The following is a 25502-nucleotide window of genomic DNA, read 5'->3' as shown; positions in this document are numbered from 1 at the left end:
CACCTTCTTCACTTACTGTGATCCAGAAAGCTCTCTGCCAATACTCTTGTGCTGTTTTCCTATTAGACTAAATTCTGTGAAGACAGATATCATATTTTATATCTTTACCTCTCACTGTTTAACACAATGTACTGCATACAATGACATTTGTCAAACTGAATTGAAATTGTTGTTTTTTTCTTTCTTCCCCATAAAATAACAGAAATAAGTCTCAGGGGAAGTTTGGAATTGAATGATGGATTTTATTGGAAAGAGGCTGGAGAAATTTCAGTTAAATAATATACTAAAAAATTAGATTATTGGCTATTCCATTAACATATAAATCACACACCCATAAATTATCTAGAATGAAAATCCTTTGATTTAAATAAATTATTAATATATCATCATTAATTTTTAAATAACATTTCTGAAGATGCAAAATTTCAGAACAAATTTGGATTTGCAGTATGACCAAATTCAAGTTTTCATCAACTAGCCTAAATTATACACCAAATAATATTTTTGCTAAGAGTAAATCATCATCAATACTATCATCCTAATAATGATAAAAATTAGGATTAATATGGCAATTCAAGGTTTATAAAATTCTTTATACTTACTATCTCAATTGGTCCTCATACACTGTGAGCTAGGTATTATTGCCACCCCATTTTATGGATGAAGGAATTGAGACAAAGGTTGAGTGACTTGCATAGGATAACAAAGATAGTAAGTATCTGAGGCTAAATTTGGACTGAGTTTGAGTTCTCTACCTATGGCTTTGAAGACCTCTAAAAGGTGGGTGATCCTCCACTGCTCTAGACAGTTCATTTCACTTTGGTAAATCTCTTTTTGTTAGGAAAATATTCTTGACCTCAAACCTAAATTTGCTTCATTTCAATTTTTACCCATTCTGATTCTGCCCTATGGAACCCAATGGAATAAGTTTGATGCTTCTTCTCCATCAAATCCTTCAAAAATTTGAAAATAGCCAAGTAAAAGTATCTCCAAATAAACATGCTCCATTCTTTCAACCAATCCTCAAATGCCATGAATTCCAAATCCTTCTCCAGCCGAGATAATCTCCTTGTTCTCTTCTTGACAGGCTCCAGTTTATCAATATATGTACAGATCTGGCTTTTGGCACATAATGGCTATTTGATCATGAGAAATCATTTTATCTCTCAGTATTATGAATACTTTTAATACCATAAACTGTAGATTGATTGCTGGTCAGCATTGTTAAAGGGATTTTCCTTATCTAGAAGTTCACCATAAGTGTGAAATCACAGTTCGATCATGTACACATGTATACCCCAAATAAATTAAAAATTTCACTGAAAAAAGTAAAATTTCCCTTAGAAACTATATCTTAGGCAATACTGAAAAGTAATTACTGTTCTCCCTCAGGGGCTTTGAAAATAATATAATTTTAACTGTAACACTACTGCATGGCAAAAATCTTAAACAGAGTTAGTATATGAAGGCCCAGAGTACTTTCCAAAGTAATGGAACTAAATTGATTTTAATGGAACTTTTAGGATCTTAGTTTCACAAACAGCTGCCCCGAAATGACCACAGAAAAGTAGATTGAAACTTCCTGAGAAGAACTGTGGGAAAGAACATGAGTGTTTTTTTTTTAACCTAGTCTAGACTCTAAACTCGATCCTTGATCTTTGCCAAATCATTTAGAAAAGGAAGGATAAATGAATGAAATAATTCATATAAAACATTTTGTCAAATACACAATATGTCAGGTATTATGGTTGTTGATGATCATGAAGACTTAAAAAACTATTTTATACTCCTATAGAATCTTTTGATAGACATTTTAGTTTGGTGAATCTGCTGCCTTGTTTAGTTTAAATTACACTGAACTAGATGCTCCTCTAGGGATAAACTCATTGCTTCTAAACTCGCACTATGCTGCTGAATCAAGCCTTGATTGACTCTACCTTCCTCAGCCTCTCCTCTCCTCTGAACAGAGGGCCAGCGAACAGCATACCAAACTCCTGACAATGTCTTCTTTTAAAGAGGGCAGAAACTGGATGCCCAGATCATTCCACTTTACAGTTGCTGCCCTCCTTGGTTTCAATTCATGGAACGATATGCTTCTGAACTGGATGCCTCTTGGTGTCCCCAAGCCCACCCTTCACTTTCCTGCCACCTTTTCTGTTTTGCTTTGCTTACTGAGGGCAGGAAATGTCTTGCTTTTTATTAACTGTAGCCCCAGTGCTTAGTATAATGCCCAGTATAATGTTTATTGAATTGACTTAGATATTGTGCTGGGCTTGAAAGTAGAAAGATTCATGTTCAAATTTTGTTTCAGATATTCTGTAATTATTTAATTATGAACAAGTAAATTAATTTGTCTGATATTCAGTTTCTTTAACTATAAATTGGGGCTTAATAGCAGCTACCTCGAATTACATTGTGAGAATCAAATGATATATGTAAAGCATTTTGTAAAATACAGTGATATGAATGTCAGTATTATTTTGAGAAAATTAAATAAACTGTCAAGTCCTACCCTGTGTTAAGCTTCATCTTCAATATATAAATATCTCAAGTGCCCTCATTTGTCAGGCTGTCAGAGTATCATGAGCAATAATTCAATTCAATAATGCAATTTATTATTATAAAAATGTTTAGTTAAATTAATGAATTCCAATGTCTGAGACATTCAGTGAAAATAAATTAAAATTTTAACAAGTAACAAACTGGCCATCAAACAGTACAAGACTCTGTCCTATAGCAAGCACTTAAATGCTCACTATTCCTTATCAATCAAAGGCTGAAAATTAAGCAAAGGAAGTAGAGCCTACTTACAATAAAACCAACAACTGGTTTCTGGAACAAGCAAATTGAAAAACCAAGATGAAGATACTGACAAGTGTTAGAAATTATGTAACACAAGTTTAGACAGTTATATTCTCTCTCCTTTATTACAATTATTTTGTTTTGGTGTGTAAATACATAAAGTTTTCAAGAATGGAATACTTTTGTGCTAAGAAGATAAGAAGAAATTAAGCTCTTTTGGATATAGTTGAATATGTTAGTGGGCTTAAAAATAAAATGAACAGCTAGGAGAAAGGAAGGCTGGATAAAGAACTAGCACATGTGTAATAGTAAGATAGAAATGGAAGGGGTCAACTTTATTTTATGAACATAGTAATGTCCAGAAAAGTGAAGGAACATGACCAAAGGAACAGCTAATTAGTTTTAGACAGGAAAAGAACCTAACAAAAGTAGAGATAAGTCTTTTAACATACAATTCAGGCCTCTTCTTACTATTTCATGCTACTGCTTAGCACCATTTTAGTTACTTGAAAACATCTGTATGTTGATGCATATTAAAGTTAAGGGTAGGAGGAACCAACCTATACCAAGAAGTGAACCTGTCAAGGTTCCCACAATTATTTTTTAAATGGTGCTTTGCTAATTTTCATCTCTATGTTCATCTTTCAATATACATCTACTGAGATTTTTTAAGTTGATAAAACAAACTTTTAATTTTTTTAATACAGAAAATGATAATAATGCTAATGAAATATGGAGGTGAGTAAATGCACAAAAGAGAAGTTTGGAGGACAAATATACTGAATGCTGTCTTTTCTACAAAGTATTCTGTGGCCCATGTTATTCCGGTGAATATGATTTCTGTTATACTGTCAATTATCCCTGCAGGGAAACAATTGATTCATGAACCATGCTTAACCTACAGCATTTGGAAATAGGCAAGCAAGATGGAGAGCTCAGCACAAACCCATCTGTTAGAATTAACATTGGATAACATAGAATTAACATTCCAGACGAATTTTTTTTGTTCATTTTAATTGCTAGAAGTCCTTTGGATAGTGAGTTACTGTGATGCATTTAAATATTTGTTTTAGCAAGCAATTACAGTTAAATAGCTCACATTTATATAGAGCTTTAAGATTTACAAGGTGATTTAACAGAATTTTATTTTTTCATATGAAACTCAGAAGTAGACTGTGAAGGAGATGTTCATTGTCACAGCTGAAGAAATTAAGATTTAGAAAGACTAAATGACTTGTTCATGGTCAGTTTGGTAATGAATAGTTGAGACAGGATTCAAGCCCAGGTCTTCCTAGATCCAAGTTCATTCCACTATCTACTAAGATAGGTTGCCTCTCTCAAATAACTATTTACTCATATACTCTGTGCTAATAATTTTGGGGAAAGGAGCCCAGAAATATAGCCTCAATCATATTTTGAAGTGGAAGGGGTTAGAACACTTCACTGTAGGCTTCAAAAGATTTAGAGATTGAATGTACTGTTAGAGATCTCATTCCACTCCTAACCAGAAGTGTGAAGTCACTTCTCAAATAGATCTGTGTTCTCATCAATTTGAATGTTCCCTCCAGAGACTGAGCTTGAATCCCATCTTTGCCTTTCTATCATGAATGACTCTCATTACATCTTCCTAAAAATCCTCCCAGGATTCTACCCATTGTTAAGGGCATCACAGAGCATTCTGGACGTCCATTTGTTATCCCTTATTCTTGGCATATTACAGACTCATCTAATTTTTATGTCATATAATTCTTTGGTTATATCCTTAATAACTATTCTTCATCAGAATTCCTGGTTGGTTCCATATTTTTAGCCTATTCATAAATAGCACACATCTTTCTATGACCCTTTGTAATGCTCCTCTTTATTCCTTAAGAATGAAACTTCTTGTGGAAGCATGAAACACCTTTAGTTAGTTTCAGTCCATGTGGCATCACTCATAGCTGATTGAAGGTCAATCAATTAATATGGTATGTTTCAAATGATGTCACTGAAGATGACATTTAGGAATGTAACTTCTGCATACAGTGGCACAATTTTGTGGCTATCTTACTCTGTGGCCAGGTGGGCAGACTGAGAGTAAAGTTGTGCTACTTCACATTCAATGACTATTGCAGTGGTAGTGGGGTGTGGAAAATATCTCTCCTATATCACAGCACAATCTTCCATATACAAATACATTTTAAAGAATATTGCCAAAAGAAAACAAATGTGGGAGGAGTTACCTAGACATCCCAAGGAATTTATTGGGAGTTTATGACTCTTCAGAGATTTTCTCTCTGGAGACTAAGGACGTGAAATACTGAGAAAACTTTTTCTTCTAATTCTTCACAGGTAAGCAAAGACAATTTGATGCATATATTCTCAGGCATACAACTGATCTCTCAAAAGGAAAATATTAGGCAAAAAACTGACTTTGCTCTTTTATCTATTAATTTATTTCAAATAAAGTAACATATAAGCTACTTTAAAATGATGCCTCTCTGAAATTATTAATGAGTCATTTATCATGAACTTAATAATTATTTACTATGTGCCAGGCAATATGTAATATGCTGAAAATAAAAAAAAAAGAATTCAAAAATGGAGTTCCTGTCCCCAAGGAGCTCACATTCCAAATGAGACAATATGCAAATAAATTTGTACTAACAAAATATATACAGAGTTAATAGAAGATAATCTCAGGTGTTTTAAAAAGTCTTCCCTTTGGGGCAGCTAGTTGGCTCAGTGGATAGACAGCCAGGCCTAGAGATGGAAGATCTTGAGTTCAAATATAACCTCAGATATTTCTTACCTCTGCGATACTGGGCAAGCCACTTAACCCCAATTACCCTTACCTCACTCCAGCCTTGGAACTTATACTTAGTATTGATTCTAAGAGAGAAGGTAAGGGTTTTTTTTTTTTAGTTTTCCTTTCTTTGTCACTTTTAAAAATAGTAGTTTATTTTCTAAGTATGTAATTTATAAACAAATTACATGCTTATAATGGGCTGCTGGGTAAGCTTCATGGCTTTTCTTCACCTAGAAATCAGTGAAATCATTCTATAACAAAATAAGTCTAGCAGAGTTATATAAAATGTGTATAGATATATATAATATATAGTTCCTTAAATAATTAGAATACAAAGTCTTTCCAAAAGAACAAAAATATATGTAATAAAACACTACATAAAATAATTGTTAAAATCCAATTTTGTATACCATGATCAAATTTGTTTTAAAAAAAACAACTAATGTATTTATTTTCCTTTGAGTTTCTGACAAAGATATTGGTTTCAATAAATCTACTTCAAATGAAACAAGCAAATCGCAGTTGCAGTAAGCGAAATCATTTTCCCATATTGATATTTGATAAATTACTTTTCAGAAGTGTGTATCAGGAATTAACAACATCCAAAAAAGAGGATTAACCAAAAAGGATTAAAAATAAGATAACTGCTATTACCATAAAACTCAGGCATGAAATTATCTTAAGGAATATTGAAGTGGCAACTTTTTCCTTATGTAGGAAAAAAAAAAAAACCAGTCAAATCTCCAGCACACCAGGATGCCTCAGACTTTAGAACCTCAAATTTTATCTTTAATTTTTTTCATTAACTCATTCTATTGCATGCCTTGAATGTAATGTCCTATATTTCAATGTCTTGAATATAAGTACTCTCATATACAACTCATCTTATAATCACACTAAAATTAATTACCTTTTATTTTTATTTGATGCATTTATTAAGTACAGCGTAGAACACTGCTTAATACCCAACTCTTTAGAAGCTAACCTGCAATGGAAGGAATAACATTATTTTCTTCCAAATCCCTGGATTCAAGACTTTAGAATCATTCTTGATTCTTCTACTGTGGAAACAAGATACTCTGTGGATGTCTACTCCTAATACTATATAGTCTATTAACCCCTCTTGATATGTTTACCTCTAACCAGAGAACACAAAAAGCAAAGGCATTTGTAAAGATACAATCTGAGAACAATTGTTACAAGATATTTCTCCTATAATAGTAGAGCAGACATACTCTTGTGTTTGGCTGCCTCATGATTCTACCAAATATGATGTAATAAAATCAAGAATAAGAAAGTATAAATACAACTTTAAGGTCTTAATACTTTTTTTGTCTTAACTTTCCTCTTTATAGTTCAGAGTAACCTGAGGATCAAGTCACTCTCTTGGTTACTATTTAATGTTCAATATTATCTTCCCTTTGTTATTAATTAAAAATAAATGATATTACCATAAATAATATAAGAACAATTATTAACACACTGCAAGAACTCTTTATACTTCAGTTTCTCAGCTATAAATATTGATTTATATTGGATATATCTTGGACAGAATTACATTTTGTCAAGTGACATTAAGGAAAATCACCTAATCACTTGTTCCATGATCACCCCTCCCTCAACACACTCTCAACAGATGAATTATGTGACATCCACATAATGCTTCTCAACATCCTAGTTGGCCTTATCAACTGAATATTCTCTGTCTCTTAATTTCCACAAAGGGGTAGTAACTAGACAAGTGGTTTGAACCTCAGGTTGCACTAAAATGTAGCATGTACAACTGAATACAATACTCTAGATGTGATCTGAAAATACTGCAGAAATATGTTTTTCAGAAGTTTGGTTTCTTTTTATACAATATTTGATACAAATATTTTAAACTCATTTCATTTAAGATGAAACTTTTTCTTTTTTAAAACAATAAATAACTTAATTTCTCTTAAGATCTTTTATTATGAAATGATTATTCTAACTATAGTCCATGATGCTTCAGATTCATTTTACTTCTTCAATTTTTCTATCTACTTATAATAAATTATCATGAGTTAGAGAGAAAGTGCTTCTCTGCATTGATAGAAGTTGATTCCTCAATGGGAATTTCCTATAGCATTAAATTCCAGTTCTGTACAATTTCACCTTTTTGTAGGTAATCAGAATAAGACTTCAAAAACAAGATTGAGATAGATCTTTTTTACAAAAGGTTTTTGTTTATTAGTGGCATATTACTTAAGTATTTTTAACACACTGAGGACTAAATATGTGGTGGCTGACATTTGCAGTTGAAAAATTATAGTATTAGGGCCCCTTATAGTGGATTAATAATTGCCTTTTTATTATTCATGGTATCAGCATTTATTTTGATTACACAACAGAGGCAAGGTAATATTGAACATTCAATTTAATATGGATTCTTCAAAGTGGGTATGAATGGTACTCAAGTAGCTATCTCAAAGCAGGCCATAAAATTACCCATCTTAACATTTGCACGCTACTGGATATGATTTCTTTCTGTGTGAAATATATGCAAACCCCACATCACAGTACATCTGCACTCCTATACTCTATCAGTTAAATTTTCTTTGGATGAATTTTAAGTATACTCTCATATACTCAAGCTACATGTCTTTCCATAAAAATACTGGAAATGTGACATAGCTATAGTATTCACAGATGGAGACATATATTTATGGTAGCTCTATCTGCATAAATCAAGAGAATATGAATAAAACATTGTTTAACTATACAATGAAACAATTTCAACTTTGGAAGTGAAGCATCACTGGTTGCTTTGCTACTGTTGGTGAGGAAAAGAAGAACCTATTAACAACATCTTCTTTAATGAATACTTTTCATGGTTGTATTAAGCTCGGACAATTTAATCCTTGAGATTTGCTGTCAGATGCAGAGGTTTGAAAGCACTAGAGTAATCAGAATTGCCTTGGTTTTCACTATGCTACTATAATTCTTCAGCTAAATCATGACAGGAAACTCACCAAGGGCCACCGAAGAGTCCACTTTTAAAAAGCGGAGGGAGATCTTACAAATCAATTAAATGCAAACATCTAACATATGAGACCAGGTCCTCAGATGCAACCAACCAGTATTCCCTACCATTAAATCAGGCAGAAAGGTTCTATTTCTTATTACTAGCTCAAAAGGATTACACATTTAGAAATTCTAAGCATAATAATATTAGGTTTTCTTTCAAGTTTTATTGTAAAGGACAGTAGATTCCATATGCAAATTTTCTAAACATTCTAGACTATAACCTAACCATTGAGCCATAGAACAAAATAAATCAATATAAGACACAAGTAAAAAAATAATATTATAGGTAAAAGTCAGAAACCTTTTATTCTGCTATCTAATGTAAGAAAAAAATAAAAGAAGTTTTCACCCACCTGGGATCTTTCTGAATGCTATCAATGGAAGGTGACCTAGCCAAAGTCCCTTCAGGTGGGATGGCAGGCCCAGATTTGCTGTATGGTGACTCGACAGAAGGACAATACTGCAGCTGTCGGTAGGGGTCTGCGTAATTGGAGGCTGGGCCTGCAGCGTAACTGGCCCTCTGGAAGGTCGATGCTGCGTTCTGTGTGCCGTGCTGACTGCCTGTGCGCTGTAAGGGTACGGAGTCGACACCAGGGGAAGATGGGGCTACGACAGGAAAGTAGGGACAAAGTAAAAAATTGAGGACCTGTTCACAGAAATGGTTAACCAGGTCTAGGCAGAGGAAAAAATACACACATAAAAAAAGGGGTTTGAAAAAAATAAAAAAAGAAACTGTCATATTTGAAATCAATTAGTCTAATATTATTCAATACAATTTTAAGTAGTGAGCCACTAAAGAATACATGTAGCAACTGAGGGGGGAAAATTCTTAATCTATGGTGGTGACTTAAGGGAAATGAAAATTGTTCACAAAACCAGAACACAATATATACATATATATATATATATATATAGTATGTATAAATTGGTTTAATATCTCGTAAAGAACCATGAACAATCACCATAAAGCTACGCTATAAAAGAAACAAGTGGGGGTGGTAGGGGAAGAGAGACCCTCCCCTCTTGTCTCCTTTTGAGTAAGTCCAAGTGGGGAATTTGCTTACCTATAAAAAAATGTTAAGACAACCTATTAAGATTCTAAATTTCACACTTAAAATAGTTACAAATTATTCAGGGAGGTTGCGTAGGCATTTTCAAAATTAATAGGATAATAGATATTTTTGAACATGGTCAATGTGGGAATTTTGTTTTGGTGCTCTATACATAATTGGCACAAGAGTTCTATTTTTCAATTTTAAAAAATTGTTCTTTTGATGGGGAAGTAGGAAGGAGTTATAGTAAATGCTTCTAAGAATTAATAATACATAAAGAAATATCATACCACTAAAAGGAAAATAATATATTTTCTTCTTAAACATGCTTTATAACTTTAGCTTTGGCACTACAATATTCGTTTTTCCTTTTTGGAAATCCCTGAACTGATGTGAAAGATGCAGCAGGAAGTAGTTGTACTTCTCTTTTCTTACAGACCCATCCGCAGGATTCAAACCTGTTTTGTTGTATCTTATATACCATATTGTTCATATGTACATGTATGTACATGTACATACACTCCACAGTGAATATAATTGGAATCACTGCTACACAATTTTGTAAGATTTTTCTTTCTTTTCCCCCACACATATTTGTTCCAAATTACCCTATTTATTCTGTCCACAGGAGTGGTGAAGGGAGAATATATTAATATAATGATGAATTGAGTATTTTGTTTTTTAACTCTTCTTTTTAATATTTTAGCATTATAGTTTTAGATACTTTCCTCATGAACTACATTCCTTCTTATTTATCTAAATTAATTAAAGGTAATCTATGAAAGAATACTACCTAAAACTATTAAGTAATAAACAAAGTCTCTGAATATTTTTAAAATGAGGTTAGAAGGGCATAGAGTAACATCACTTTTACTCCATTTATGAGAACAAAGTAGCCACCTTCATCTAAACCATGTCTGATAGGTCTATGTACTGCCAAAGTACATCATGGTTCATAGTGTCATTAAGATAGACAACACATTTACTTTCTGGCTTCCTAGATAACAATGTAGCCAATAGTGTCAAGACGAGATCAATTATAGTGAGGTAGTTACATTACAGTGTCATTAAAACCCCATTATAAATCATGCCTGACTTCCATGAAATGCTAAGTAGTGTCACCTGCTAAAGATGATTGGCCAAAGCTTGTTGTTCTCTCCTTTGATTATTAGGAACATGTGTCAAATTAAAACAAAATGAAATTATGTTACAATGACAAAACTATGGTGCGAAATATAGGGAGATTCAATCCAGATGATATAAAGGTGAAAAGGAAAGAACAAAACAGGTTCAACTAATCCTGCAGATGAGTCTGCAAGTGCAAAGAAGTATAACTACTTCCTGCCATATCCTATGCATCAACTCAGGAATTTCCAAAAAGGAAAAAATGAATATTGCAGTGCTAAAGCCAAAGCTATAAAACACGTGTAAGAAGAAAAGCTGTCTTTCTTACAGTCCTTGGGGGGTACCATTTAATTAAGTAAGCAAGAATTATTTTACATTTTATATTTCAAAGTAATTTGTTTGGACCAATAAAAGTTTGTTGGTATGGACTTATTTATTACTACATGACTTTATTTAGAGATTTATATTATCCCTATAATACTAACATATCATAGAGTTAGTGTATATTCATAAATTGTAATAGTAATGAGTATTATAATTTTTGAGCATGTAAATAATAATGAGAGTTCACAAAAACAGGAGAGTCTAAATTTAATTTGTTAGGACCAAAAAACAAAAAGGCAGCTAGACAATAACTCAATTTTTAAGGAAATCAAGATGAGCTAGCCAGCAAACCAAAGGCAAAATAGGGACATATTACATACTTGTGTTATTTTTTGTTCAAACATGCTAATTTTTTAGGAAAAAAGTTATATCTGCATTCAAAGGAATAATTATTTTTTTCTTCATAAAAATGATATGATTGCCAAAATATTTTCCTCACAACAAACCTGTGAGGTAGGTAGTATAATTATAATTATCCTTATTTTACAAATGAGAAAAAATGAGGCCCTGAAAAGTTATATGACTTGCCTATGAGAATTCTGCTAGTTAAGTATTTAATCAGGATATGAACACGTCTCCATTTTCCAAGTTTGGTGCGACATCTGCTAAATGCCATGCCACTTTTAGAATGAAAGGGTTCCTTTTAATAGGAACTTATGATTGTATGTTATTATAATATTAGATTTAGAACTTTTGTATATTATTGGATTAATGAATGGTGGAATAAATTGCAAGCTTTTTGAAGGCTAAAACTATTTTATTAACATTTAATGTAGATTTTATAAAATGATCAGGGTATCTAGCAAATAAATATGCACACACACATATATATATATGCCACAGATGTCAACTCTATGAACGTATAAATAGAGGTATTCTCTCATTCCTAAGATTATATAAAATGCAAAAGTCTTTACTAAGGGCTCTGATTCTATTTGGTTGGGTTCTTTTTTATATTTCAGGTCCATACCGATGTAATTTCATAAGTAGATAAATTCTTGGTCTGGAAACTTCCTGCATCAATTCTGATGAGCAATTTGTCTATAACCAAGTCTTAAAGACAGGTCTTGAGGGGGGCCTTGTGTATTTCATCCATCTCATGTGTGCCTGGGCAGAAGACTTGAAGGTCGACTTTCTGAACTCCAAGCTGCCTCTCATTTGATTAGCTGCCATGGCTGAAATATGTTCAAGTAAAACTTGAGATTCCATTGTATTTGTTTATTCATGTAAATCTCCATGTGTAAATTGTTCAAAACAGAAAGGCAGGGAAGCTTAGTCTTAGAAAACAAAAGGTCTGCATTTACGCTGAGAAATACCAGAGAAGATAGTACATATAGGATTTGCTTGGTCCTTTGAGATATTCTTAAATTCTGATCCTTCTTGTAGTGCTAAACTGCATTTGTGATGTTGGCAAGGATCCCTCTGTGTTTCTTAATGCTGCTATATTTGTTAGCTAACCATCTGCTAGAAAATCAAAACAACTTATAAACTGTCATATGTGTTATCTCAGATTGTCTCTGATTTATTTCATATAGAGCTTGTCCATACATAGCTGTTTGCATGTTGGCTCCCCCATTAGATGGTGAGCTGTTTGAGAGCAAGGACTTGTTTGTTTGTTTGCCCTTTCTTTGTATCATCATGGCTTAGTACAGCAAGTGGCACTCTGATGCTTGATAAATGATGTTTGATTTGTCTTGTTCTTAGTATGGCACAAATTCCTGGTTAAAAAAGTGGAGGGAAAGGACAATTTCTCTGGACTAAATACTTGCAAATACAGAGGAACTGAACATGTTGAATTCTAAGTCAAAAGGATAAACAAAACAATTAAAAATAGGCCAATTACATGGATTTCAACATTTGTGGAATTAAATGGAAATATCTTAGACAAGCAGGTGTAAGCTAAAGAATGTTAGAGCTAATATAAAAATATTGGGCAAACCCATTTCTATATTGAAAGAAAGCAAGTAGTAGGAAAAATTTCATTGACTGAACAAAATACTTACAGAACTGAAACACTAGTGAACATAGCACACACGCAGATACACAGACACACATACATGCATACACACACAGAGCAGAAGCTAGATTAAATTACCAGGGAGAGCTACAGAACAATATTAATGACTTTTAAGGGGGTTACACCAGAAAGTTAAGGCAGAGAATGGGGATCCAATTATCTAAGGAAGATTGAGAAAGAAATGATAGAATAACACTCCTTAAAAACATTAAGGCATAAAAAGGTAATAGTTTTTAATTTATTAAATAGTGAAGGGAAAGTTATAACCAATACACTGGAAGGACTTACTTTTGACTTTATTTTAAAAAATGATATGAGCAAGAAGAAATGTAGAAATTGAATTAGGAAAAAATTTCAGTATTCATGAAGTAGTCTAATTTCAAAGCCCTCATGTTAATGTAATTTAATGTTATTTAAGTATGTAACATTTTTCAGAACTTCAGGAGGATTGATGGAGGAAAGATACACTAGTTAAGGTCTTCAGGAATGCTAATTTCTAAACAAGTTTATGTAATGGGAAATATACATTTATACATGTATTTATATATTGATTCCAAAAATAAAGGAATGACTCTAGCTAAAAAAACTAGACTCATCACATTTCAGAACTGGACAATCAATAGAACAGATTATATCCTTTTATCAATAATTTTGATTCTATTAACCACTATATTATTGCATTTAGAAAATATGTCAAGACTATACAATTAGTCGGTGGTCATACAATTTCCTTTCAGGTCATATCAATGAATCAGGACTATTGTAGGGGGATATGATGAGTAATATGCTGAAGGGATTATTTCAGAATCCATTTTTTTTTAACTGAGAGGCAACATGGGATATTGAGGACTATCCCCTCTGTTTAAGACCTGACTTTGATATATATACTATCTGCAACCATGGGTAATATATCTAATGTCTCAATACCTCAGGCAAATCTAAAAGACAAGAGCTTGAAGACAACTGATATTTCAGTGAAAGGGATTTTCCATAATGATATAATGCTTTCTGATGAAAAATAATGACAAATATAAATGCCATCAATGTCAGAAGGGAGCATTTATAGATGTTACCTACAAATAAGGTCAGAGATTAAAGAAAAAGCTGGAGGAGGAATCATGTACTCCTTTTTCAGGCAAAAATTCAAAATGGCTTTTTAATATTCATAGTATAGTTAAAATAATGGATTACACAAATATCAGTTAATGCACACATAAAGCTAGAAAGATAAAAATAAAAGATGATTACATGCAAATAAAGAAGACAATAATGTTGAGATCACAAGACATCTCAAACTGAATAAGATATATAGAACTAGGGAGTTTTAGAAAGGCATAAAAAGAAATGAATATTGGAAACAAACTGTTGCTTTCCCATTGTTACTTGGTTTGGATTGTTCATGCTATGACAATATGCTTCATTACTGAGGTCTGGTCCTTTTTTTTTTCTTTTACAAGAACCTTTTTGTTTAGTTTTCACTCTTCAATACATTTGGTCCTATTTGAATTCTATATATTCTTACCTAAATTTCTCTTGTCTTTTAAAACTGTTCCTTAAATATTCATTGCATGTACATAGCAAACATTTTAGATGGATGGTCTTTATTCACCACAATAAATATCTCACTTATCTCTTTATTTTCTTCAAATATACCTTTCCTTCTCTATTTAATAATCTTTGTTAACTCTCTTCCCATCTAGATATTAAAACAGCAAGCCCTTCACAAGGAAAACAACTGCTGCCTTTTTTCAACAATCCTCCACAAAATATCTTTTTACCTTATTTGCAACTATAAATCAAAAGGAAATTGGGGAAAGTTGGAGTTATATTCTTTAAATTATATATTAGAGAGAGAGAATATACTTTAAAAATGTGGAAAGTCCTCCTCAGTGATGGTAGGTGCCTGGTTGAATATTAGACTAGCTATAAGCAAAAGGGAAATTTATAAAAAATTAGCTATTAGAATACATTCAAGTAATGCTAAGGGAATAAAAACATTTATTAATTTAGGAATTTGGGCACTTAACTCAAAAATAATGCTAAGGAAATAGATTACAGGGGCAGAAAGATTTTAAAATAATATTAAGTCTATTTTATATATCACGACTATATCAATAAAAATGACACATTTTATATAGCTGGGTGGAAGGACAGAATGTGATTTCATTAAAATAGAGAAGTCCCAGAAGAGAAATTTCCCTCTAACAATAAAGATTAGGACCTTCTCTGAACTTAGAGTCTGAGAGATTTGCCAGAACAATAATAGTGGCCTTGATGGTGCTCAGGTCCAAGACTTCTTAAGTCCAGGTACAGTTTTTTTCCTTACCATGTGAGGACTCTATGGTTCCTTCCAGCCCTAAATCTACATAATTAATGATTTATAAATAGATGGATCTATGCACATAATTCATTGTGGCATACTGGATAGAGAACTGTCTTTGATGCCAGGAAGATGTGCTCATGTCTTGGTGTATTGGCTAAGAGGTTCCAGGTAACTCTGTAAGACTATAAGCTACAAAGAAAGAACATAGGTGATTTGTTAGAAGGTTAGGAAGGTTCTACATGTGTTTATATTCTTTCTGGAGCCAAGAAAAATAAGAAGGCTTAGGGTTCAAAAGGCATATCCATTCCATTGTCTATTAGGTAACATATTTGGGCTCTGTTACTTTTAGATGATCCAAAAATGGGCATTGGGACTTAAGGAAAATGTGAATGGTATCTTTATATAAATTAATATGTAAACTTGGTAATAAGAACATGAATTTATTTTCCATCCACATGTTTACTTAAAACAAATCTTATAACCTTTCTTTGCTGTTTATCGTCTTAATATCTGAATTTCTGAAAAAAGTGGATGAATTTGGCTTATTTCCATTTTTCTCTAAATGGCTAATTACATGATTAAAGAGAAAGCCATCCAAAAGCTCTTCTGGAAAGAGAGATCATAGCTCACTATTTATTATACAGAGAACATTATTTCAAGTTTGTTTATAATTTTTTAAGTTTAAAGCCAAGAAGAGACATGAAAAGGGGGTTCCAACTTTCAAGACTTCAGCAACATTTACACTTCTTCCTTTCCCCATTATATTAAAATATATGGAATGCTATAGCAAGGATCATGCATAATGTGGGCCTTTGAATAAGACTATCAGGAGGAACCATAATATATTTTTCACCATTTAATTATCTTCATTACTACAACTATTATGTAAATAAGCCTTCTTAACAATGAATGTTGAAGTGACGAAGATATTAAAAAATTCATCCTACATTTTTCTGGTCTTCAAAAAAGCATAAATATTTGTGGGAAAATAAGAACAATAAGAATTTTCATTTTGTAGCACATTTCATAAGAGATTAAAAATTCAGCCTCTTGATGACGTATACATAATATAATGATTATCAAATAAAGGGAGTAAACTGTGACTGTTTTTTTACATGGAATTTCCATTCAGAAAAAAATGGCTAGTGATGCCATTAACTATATGGTCACATATTATTAAAGTTCTGTGGAAATATACCACCACCATATAATTGTTCATTATGAAAACAGTAATGGAAGCTATTCAAAAAGCAATTACTTGTGAATATGTACATATAAACTGCTTACTATGGAAACAGATGAGATAAGTTTGTGGAAACATAAAAGTTATAACCAAAGAATGCAAAGTATAATATGAATTCTGTAGTAGACATCTTTAATTTAGTGGGGTGTTCTGATACAGTAGGGAAAAATAATGCACTGACATTCTTGAGGGCTGCATGTTAATTTCAGTTTTTCCTTGAAATACCTCTTGGGCAAGTCACCTTAATTCTATTTCCTCAACTTTCTACTTTTTATTTATATATTTCTCATATTTCATATTTATATATTCTTTGGTTCAACCAGGAAAAATACACATTCGAATCCTCTGTTTAAAAGTAGGGGACTAGATAAGTTAGGGCATATGTTATCACAGAATGGGAATGTCCATAAGGACTAAAAACCTAGACCAGTGTATGTATAAGAGAATAAAATAAGAATTCTAAATTTCCCAAACTGGAATGAATTCTGGAAACCCAAAAGAAAACAATTGAATAGAACCATTCAAACAGCCGTCATAGAAAGATATAAAGGCAGGGACAGCTAAGAGGCTTGGTGGATTGAGAGTCAGGTCTAGAGACAAAGGTTCTAGGTTCAAATTTAATTTCAGACACTTCCTAGCTGCCTGACTGTGGGCAAGTCACTTAACCCCCATTGCCTAGCCCTTACTGCTCTTCTGTCTTGGAACCAAGACACAGTATTAATTCTAAGATGGAAGCTAAGAGTTTTTTTTTGTTTTTTTTTTTAAAGAAAGGTGCAAAGGCAAGGAGAGAGACAGAGGTCCTAAAATGGAAATTGAAGGATATTTCTTAGCTCTCTATGACAGAAAGGCAGATAAAAAGGCATTTAAACAGTCATATTAAAAATTAGATTTTTTCCTAATTGGTTTTTTGGCTTATGGTTTGCTCTGTCTAAGTACTAGACATTGTGAAGTCTCTTAATTATTTAGAAATTAATATAAAAGGCTGCATGGTTTAGTGCAAAGATCACTGGCCTTGGAGTTAGACTAGTTTTAAATCCTACCTCTGCTACCTATCATTATCCATTTAACTTTAGGCAAATAGTAAACCCTTCTAGGCCTTAGTTTCTTTTAAAAAATGAGATTTTAGAATGTGGATATATTCAGTCCTAGCTAACTGCAAAACATAAAAATGATATATACTTATGCTAAAAATAACATACCTTCTTTATAGTGATCTTTTGGGGTATGTAATGCATGTATGATTTTCATTTTGTAGATGACAAAATTTAAAATAAAATAAAATAAGTGTTTTTTGTCTAATAGGGTCAAATTGACTGATAGGAAGAAAAGAGAAAAAAGAGAAGACATTAGAAATTTAAATTTCACTTTTCTCATTTGATCCCAATAAAACCTTTATAATACTGTTAAGAAAGATAAAAGTACATATTACCAAAAAATTCAGAGAGAATAAGTACTTTGTCCAAGAGAAAGAATATAAGCCTACTGATTCTTGGTCTAGAGCACTTTCCTTTGTGCCATAGAGCCTTTCTTAAATGTGTGAATTTGTTCAATTATTAAAAGTTAGGCAGTGTATGTATCAGGTAGATTCCAGTAGGTTAAAAGCAAAGTTTTAAAAGGAAACAAAAATTGTTTGCTGTTTGTGTTTTTTCTAAGTTTTCGTTATATTTGTGACAAATCAAATAGGTAATGTAATAAGTCCTATCAACTGATCATTAATTTTTGTTGTTGGCAAAATGTGCAATCTGAGGGTGAAGATTAGCTTATGTTATCCTGGCTATATTCCTGTGCATCTTTCTTTGGTTATTTCCAAAATTATTCCTAATTTATTTCTTAGAATACTAAATTAGTCTATTGATCTCTGTCTCCCTACCAGCTAACTGCTGGTCATTATTTCTTTTGATAAAATATAGAGATACAAATATGGATTGGCTCAGTGATTTCATTTATGTGGGGAACTCCCAGGTGAGAGAATTTCCTCTAACCTTCAGTACATGCTTTGCAGCTCATAGTTTCAAAAAGGCTCTTATTGCATTGAGAGATCAAATGCTCAGGGTGGCACATTCTGGAAGCAACAGAATAAGGACTTGACAACAATGTTTCCTAGCTGTGAGGCCAGGCTTCTATCTACTAAACAACAATTGCCTAAAATATTAAATATCTCATCTGCTGTATCCAAGGGTCATCCATGATGTACTCAATTCTTTGCCTAGCATTTATTGTGCATTAATTTTCCTTCATTATATATCCACAATGACTTAAATTCCATAGGCTGTGATAAGAACTACAGAAATATTTTCATTTTTGAATCTTGGATGATGTAAATTGCTTCTATTCATTAATGGTCCTCCTAACTTCTCCTCGGAATAGAGATATCCTTGAAATTGCAACTTTGGAATGATATATATTACAATGCATTGACACTATAGCAAAAGATTCCAGTGTACTTGGGGTGAATTCCAATTAAAAAGCCTTCAGTGGTTCCTTTTTACAATACTAATTGAATGTGATGAATCATGAAACAATACCTTTATTTTTTCTTATTCATACTGTTTACACTGATAGGTTCCCCCTTTCCCCCCAATAAATATAAACTGAATGTTTTCAACAAGTTTCCATTAGCATTCAATGTTAATTTCCTTCAACCTCAGAAAGGCATTTATCTATTTGAAATGAAGCTTCTATATGTCCTTTATTATGGGGCTCCATGTAATATCCGTATTATAGTGTACTTTAGATTAACTAAGTATATAATACTTTTTACCTTATACCAAAACCATTTTTAATTCATCATTAAAGATCTGTTCAATGCCAGTAGTCTGTGGAGTTGTATCTTACTGTTAGCATAACAGCAAATATCCAGGTAGAGCAGGTAGCTTATCATCACATTTTAGATTAAATTGGAGTCCAGTGCTAATTAGCATTCTGCTGAATACAGCCAAGAAAACTAATAAGGACTACAGGGAAGCTCTGGAATAGTCTCTCTATAATAAATTTTATTATATTACTTTGGATATAGCAGTTCTATAGAAATTATAGGCAAGAAACAAACAATAATTTATTTGGTTAATAAATATCCAAAATTTATAGTAAAGAGGAAAATTCGTAAACTTGTAGACTTTTAAAATATTTTAAAAATTACACTTCAATATGTTTTTTTCCCTTAACTGTGAAACCAAAAATTGCCTGGGTATTTATATCATTCGTTCTACCCTTTGGCTCAGATAATTCCAAGTAAGTTGCTTTGTGAATAGTAGATATTTATCTTTTTGTTTCTCAATTATTTTAAATTAATCTTTTGATTACTCAACATGATTTAAAGGAAATATTTGTCATTTGATTTTCACCAAATTGTAAAGGAAATGGTATTTCACAATTAGCTTGGTATCATTATATGTTCTAATACTCATAAATAAATATTATCCTCCGTAGGAGTTCTGAATACTGTTCACATTCTACACAGAAACTGAAATCTCTATGGGATTTGTAAAAACATACAACATAATATTATAAATGATTATATGTTCATAAATAACAAGAGGTCACCCATAAGTATGGATTTTTAAAATATTTAACATATTAAAAAGAAGAGATTTAAGATATTACACCTTATATAATAAAAGGGGATACTCCTAATTCATAAAATTTAACAGGCAGATTTAATAGAGCTTGTGTGGCTGAGCCAATAAAACTTAGACACATTTTTAATTTAAAAAATTTTTCTAGATTATGTGTCAATACAATTTTTTAAACTCAGAATTTTTATGTCTTAGCTAATAAAATTTCAGATTTTAATGGTGTCCATATCCACTACCTCATATTTACATGTACATGGAACTGGGATTGGTACTGGCACTATACATACAAATTTGCAAATTTCAATTTATAAAGTATCTTTTTTGTACTAAACAAGTACTTCCTGTGATATGTACTTGAAACTCTTAATACTACATAGACAGCATCTTTTCTGCTTTGTATATTTATATATGTGTACCCAAGAAAAAAGTCATCCTTGGCTAGTTTTTTCTCATTTGTTCTAATTTACATAAATATTATAAAGTCTTCATTTGCTTTTATTATAGTTCTTGAAAAAAGTTTAAAATCAATCAGCAAGATATGAGAAAAATGCAGAATTTTTATGAGGTGATTAGTCAATGTCGCATTTTAGTTTATGGAACTTGTTCATATTAAGTTTATTTGCCCTATTTCACACTACCCCAAACAGTCTGAGTGTCTTGGTCAGCAGTTATTAACAACACCAGAAATAACAATACCTTAACACTTATTCATTCCTACTCATTTCATTATTGGAAGATTAATTGTCTAAGGTTATTGGGTTCTAGAAGCATCCTTTATGTAAGCACTAGAGTCTATCTAGCTTCTATTAAGAAGCATGTCTCTCCCTTTCTGACTTTCTCCACGTATCTCTTAATTTGACATGCAATGTCATACCTTATCACTTATGAACAGGTCTTGCTAAATTGCAGATGCCGTAACAGCAGGGCATTGCATTGTATGAAACAAAAAAACATAACGAGTCAATAACTAAAGACTAATTTGTGGTACTTGAAGCAATGAATTCCACTCTGGACTATCTGATGCTTAAAAAAAAATTGCCAACATGTATGCTTAATTTTTTTTCTTTCCTAAAATATTTAATTGGTCTCATAATTCATAGAAACATAGACTTCATAGTTGGTGCATCATAGTATTCAGAGCTGGTGCGGTGTTTTTATGATCAGCTAATCCAGCTTTACAATGTTAAATGAGTCACAGACTCACGATATCAAAAGCATCATATGCAGCAGAGGCCAGCATTAATGCCAAGAACTTCTAACTCCAAATCAATTTTACTCAAGGAACCTGGACTTTTTTAAAATGGGAGACATGTTAATGAACGAAGGTGAGTTCTTATGTTTACTCAATATTATAGGAATTATGTGAGTCTAGAGAATAAAGAGCTGAACAAACCAAAATTCTCAGGAAACATATTCTATGCTACCCATCCCTTCCTCACAGTATTTTTAAAATGCAAATCATACAAACAATAATTTGATTATGAATATTAGGTATATTTAGAAAATAAATTTGTCCTATTTTAAAAATCTAATGCTGTAAGTTTTGTTCATAATTTTAAAATAAGAATATAATGGGGTTGGAGGAGCAGCTAGGTGGCTCAGTGGATTGAGGGCCAGGTCTATAGACTGAAAGTTCTGAATTCAAATCTAACTTCAGACATTTCCTAGCTGTGTGACAATGGACCAGTCACTTAACCACCATTTCTTTAGTCCATACTGCTCTTCTGCTTGGGAACTAATACACCATATTGATTCTAAGATGGAAGCTAAAGGTTTAGGGAAAAAAGAATATAATGGGAATAATGGGACTGTTTATATGCCCTGGTCATCTAGGATTAGCTTCTGGAATAAGACATTTTCTATTCCTTGTATGTGAGAGTAACCTCTTTCAATTGGCTGCAGAGTCAAAACAGGCTGTATCATTTAAAAAAAAATCTCCCAGATAGGAACACTTTCTTTCCCATAGTGTCTTGAGAGGGTGAACTTACAAGTTCACCCACAACATTGATGTCATAAATTGAAGTGGTGAGGGGAAATTTCAAGTCTTGTGGTCCTGAGAAAAAGGTTTGGGGTTTCTCATTGGTCTGTTTCATTTGTCCTTTAAGGTGTAGACACAGGTAGATCTGTAGTGTGAGTGATCCCTCCTATAATTTTTGGACACTCTCACTATGGAAGTGCAATGAAAAACTCTTAGTGATATAACTTTATTGTACATTTTTCCTTCTCTACAGCCTCTTAAAATACTTTGATGCAGGAGTCAAGTAGAAAATCATCAATAATTTACTTGACTATAAACAAAATTATAATAATTTTCCTGGAAGCTTATACTTTAATTGTTCCTTCAAATAACTTTAAAACAATTTACAGTGTCTAAAATGATCTTGAGATTTGAGAATATGTATGGGTAAAACAAGATTGATTTTTGGAAGTCTACCAGATCAGCTCTTACTTTTTCATTTAAATTTTCAAATCACCTTTCAAGGAAATTCAGTTTAACCAAATAAACTAATTTATTACTTGTTGGTTCTTTAAGGATGTCACCTTAATAGCTTATTTTATTAAGGTCATTCTCCTTACTAGCCCATTTTTTCCTCCTTGCTGTATTCTACCTTGTATTTTAATTCACACTATAGTTCTCCCTGTCTAATATGTATGTGAATGTTTTTCCTTTCAGTCAATCCAAATTCAACATTATTTTCAGGCTCATTTTAGAAGGCAGTGTGAATATCTTTCAAACACCCAAGTAAATTGAATAACATACTGCTTTACATTTGCTTATAAACTAGTCTAGAAGTCCAAAAACATTGGAAAATTTTTTTCATTTTTTTCAGGCATATACATATGATTTTCCCAACAAATCTAGTCATTGTGCCTACTCCTTTTTTTGGGGGGTGTCTACTACTTTCTTTGGATTTCTCACACTGCCTAACACAATGCAAAGGAAATGATGGGTGTTCTAAAAATCCTTGTTGCTTCGAATTAGCTATAACTGTAGTTATAGCTGTAGTTAGCTGGATGAGAGTTGATTGGCTTAGAAATCATTCTAGTTAGGCACCTTTCTTCTCTAATCCCATATTCAAGAGAAAAATCAGGATACTCTTGGATTTTTAGAATAGAATTAATGTACATCCAGTTTGGTACCCATACGTTTTTGAGACAGCTAGAAAACCTGAAGATAAGCAATTCTGTTTTTCTAAAAGAATATTGATTCACATTGAGAAAGTACTGAAAGATTGGACAATCTATGGAAAGCTGCAAGTTTCCTGAATCCAAATCATTTGGGGTAAATCAAAGTTACTCTACATTTTCAGAGGAAGACTAGAGAGGAGCCTTAAAAAATGATAATGATAGGATCCGAGCAATGTTTCACTGCTGTTAACCAGTGCTGGTACATGAAAATGCATTTTGATGTTACGTTTGTGAAAAGCAAAATAAAAATAGAAACTCTTCTTCTGATCTTTCAAAGAAAGGATAAAATTGACCAAATAAAATTTAATTTACTTATGTGACTTTAAGATAATAAATTAAGCTGAATATTTTCCTGATCATATCCAACATTTCATTAAAGTCCCTGGAGATTATAAACTATGAAGATATACATTTCAGTTCATAGTCATCAATTGTTATTGAAAGTCAATGTTTGAGATCAATAGAGTATACACTTTTTTTTTTACTTTTTGTTTTTCTGCTCTCTTGAGTTCTGAATTGTATCTCAATAGATACTAATAGCAGTGTACACCAAGTTTCAAGACCTCTCCAGAATAATATTCAGCATTAGATAAATTTTTTGAAAAAATAAATTCAATCACTGATTGATTTGATTTGAATATATCAAAATTTTATAAACATTCCAAAATACATCATATTAATATGTATTTAAACTACATTTTAGCTTAATATTTTCTCCCATACTCAACCAATACATTTGAACATGAGAAGTGAAGTAAACTATTCAATGTATATCATAAGATATGGCACTCATTTTTTGTGTATATTGTATAATCTGAATATGTGCCCATTTGCTAACATAAGGCAAATCATGTTCATTGCTTTAGTTACATGAATTTATTATTTAAAAGATGAGCCTGCAACTTTGAAAGGTACTATACACAAAGTATATATGTAAATTGCTATCCTTACTCTTTCTAAGATGATAGAGGAGCTCATAAAAATGTAAAAGCAATATGCTTTAAAGCATTGCATTTTAATTTTACTCTCTTAGAATAGCCATATCTAATAAGTAAATTATTAACAAGAGTAAAAATCTTAACACCACCTACTTTAGGTTGATTTAACGTCAAAATTCATGAGTGTTCTGCTGCTGACCTGAGAGCTAGATGTCTAATTATTTAAGTGTGCCTGATAGATTGAATTCCTTTTATGTCTCTCCTGTTACCACTGTGTGGTTAAATAATGGTAGACTATGATACATCCATGTATAGAATTTTCCTTGGTTTTTTTTTGTCAGCTGTTGAAAAATAATTTAGACACCTAACATGAAAACACAGAAAAGAATTCTATTTGGAAAAGTCATCCTTGAAGTGAATACATACCTGTGCTAGTGCGATAGGTGGCTGTATGGGCTGGCTGCAAAGGGTCCCCCTGACTCTGGCTGAGACTCCTCATAGGGGGCTTCTGATACACTCTGTCTTCATAAATGGGATCTATGTGGTGTTCAGGAGACTGTAGTGCCCTCAACTCTGAGCCAAGGTGGCTGTGCTGGCTGCTGTATGATGCTCGAGACCCAGCTGGAAATGAACAAACAGAAAAATTAGGAAGGAAACACCATACAAAAAACAATGATTTCATCAGAGGTATGTTTAAAATAAATTTAGGGTTTTATTTGAAAAAATAAGACAATTGTTGAAATGCACAGAAAATAATATGAAATGACAGCGATGAGTCAAGTTAATCAGCTTAGTGGCATCACCCAGCTGTCTTACTGTTGCTCCCAATCCTTATTTTTCTACAAGAAAAATAATATTCTAAGATATGGCTATTGTACAAAACCAATAAAACACATTCTCACAATTTCACTAATGTAGCTGGAATCCTCACTAATAGAATTAATAAGAAAGACAAAACAAAAGGGTAAAAGTGCATTCCTAATCCCTCTGGGTGTTTCAAACACAAAATTTACTA

General features: G+C 32.2%; 1 protein-coding gene across 13 annotated transcripts in view; it reads right to left on the bottom strand.

The window, feature by feature from the left end:
* CTNND2 (catenin delta 2) overlaps positions 1 to 25502 on the bottom strand; it is a 1175163-nt gene that overhangs the window by 432193 nt on the left and 717468 nt on the right. For all 13 annotated transcript variants that reach the window (XM_001364153.4, XM_016431422.2, XM_016431423.2 and 10 more), the window contains 2 exons: positions 24914 to 25108; positions 8995 to 9247 (listed from right to left, as the gene is read on the bottom strand). In XM_001364153.4, coding sequence (XP_001364190.2) covers positions 8995 to 9247; positions 24914 to 25108 — 448 coding nt within the window. The remainder of the gene's footprint in view (positions 1 to 8994; positions 9248 to 24913; positions 25109 to 25502) is intronic.

Source organism: Monodelphis domestica, chromosome 3 (genome assembly GCF_027887165.1).
Source record: "Monodelphis domestica isolate mMonDom1 chromosome 3, mMonDom1.pri, whole genome shotgun sequence".
NCBI classification, from domain to species: Eukaryota; Metazoa; Chordata; class Mammalia; order Didelphimorphia; family Didelphidae; genus Monodelphis; species Monodelphis domestica.
The sequence above is the reverse complement of the archived record's forward strand: the minus strand, read 5'-3'. Positions and strand labels throughout refer to the sequence as shown.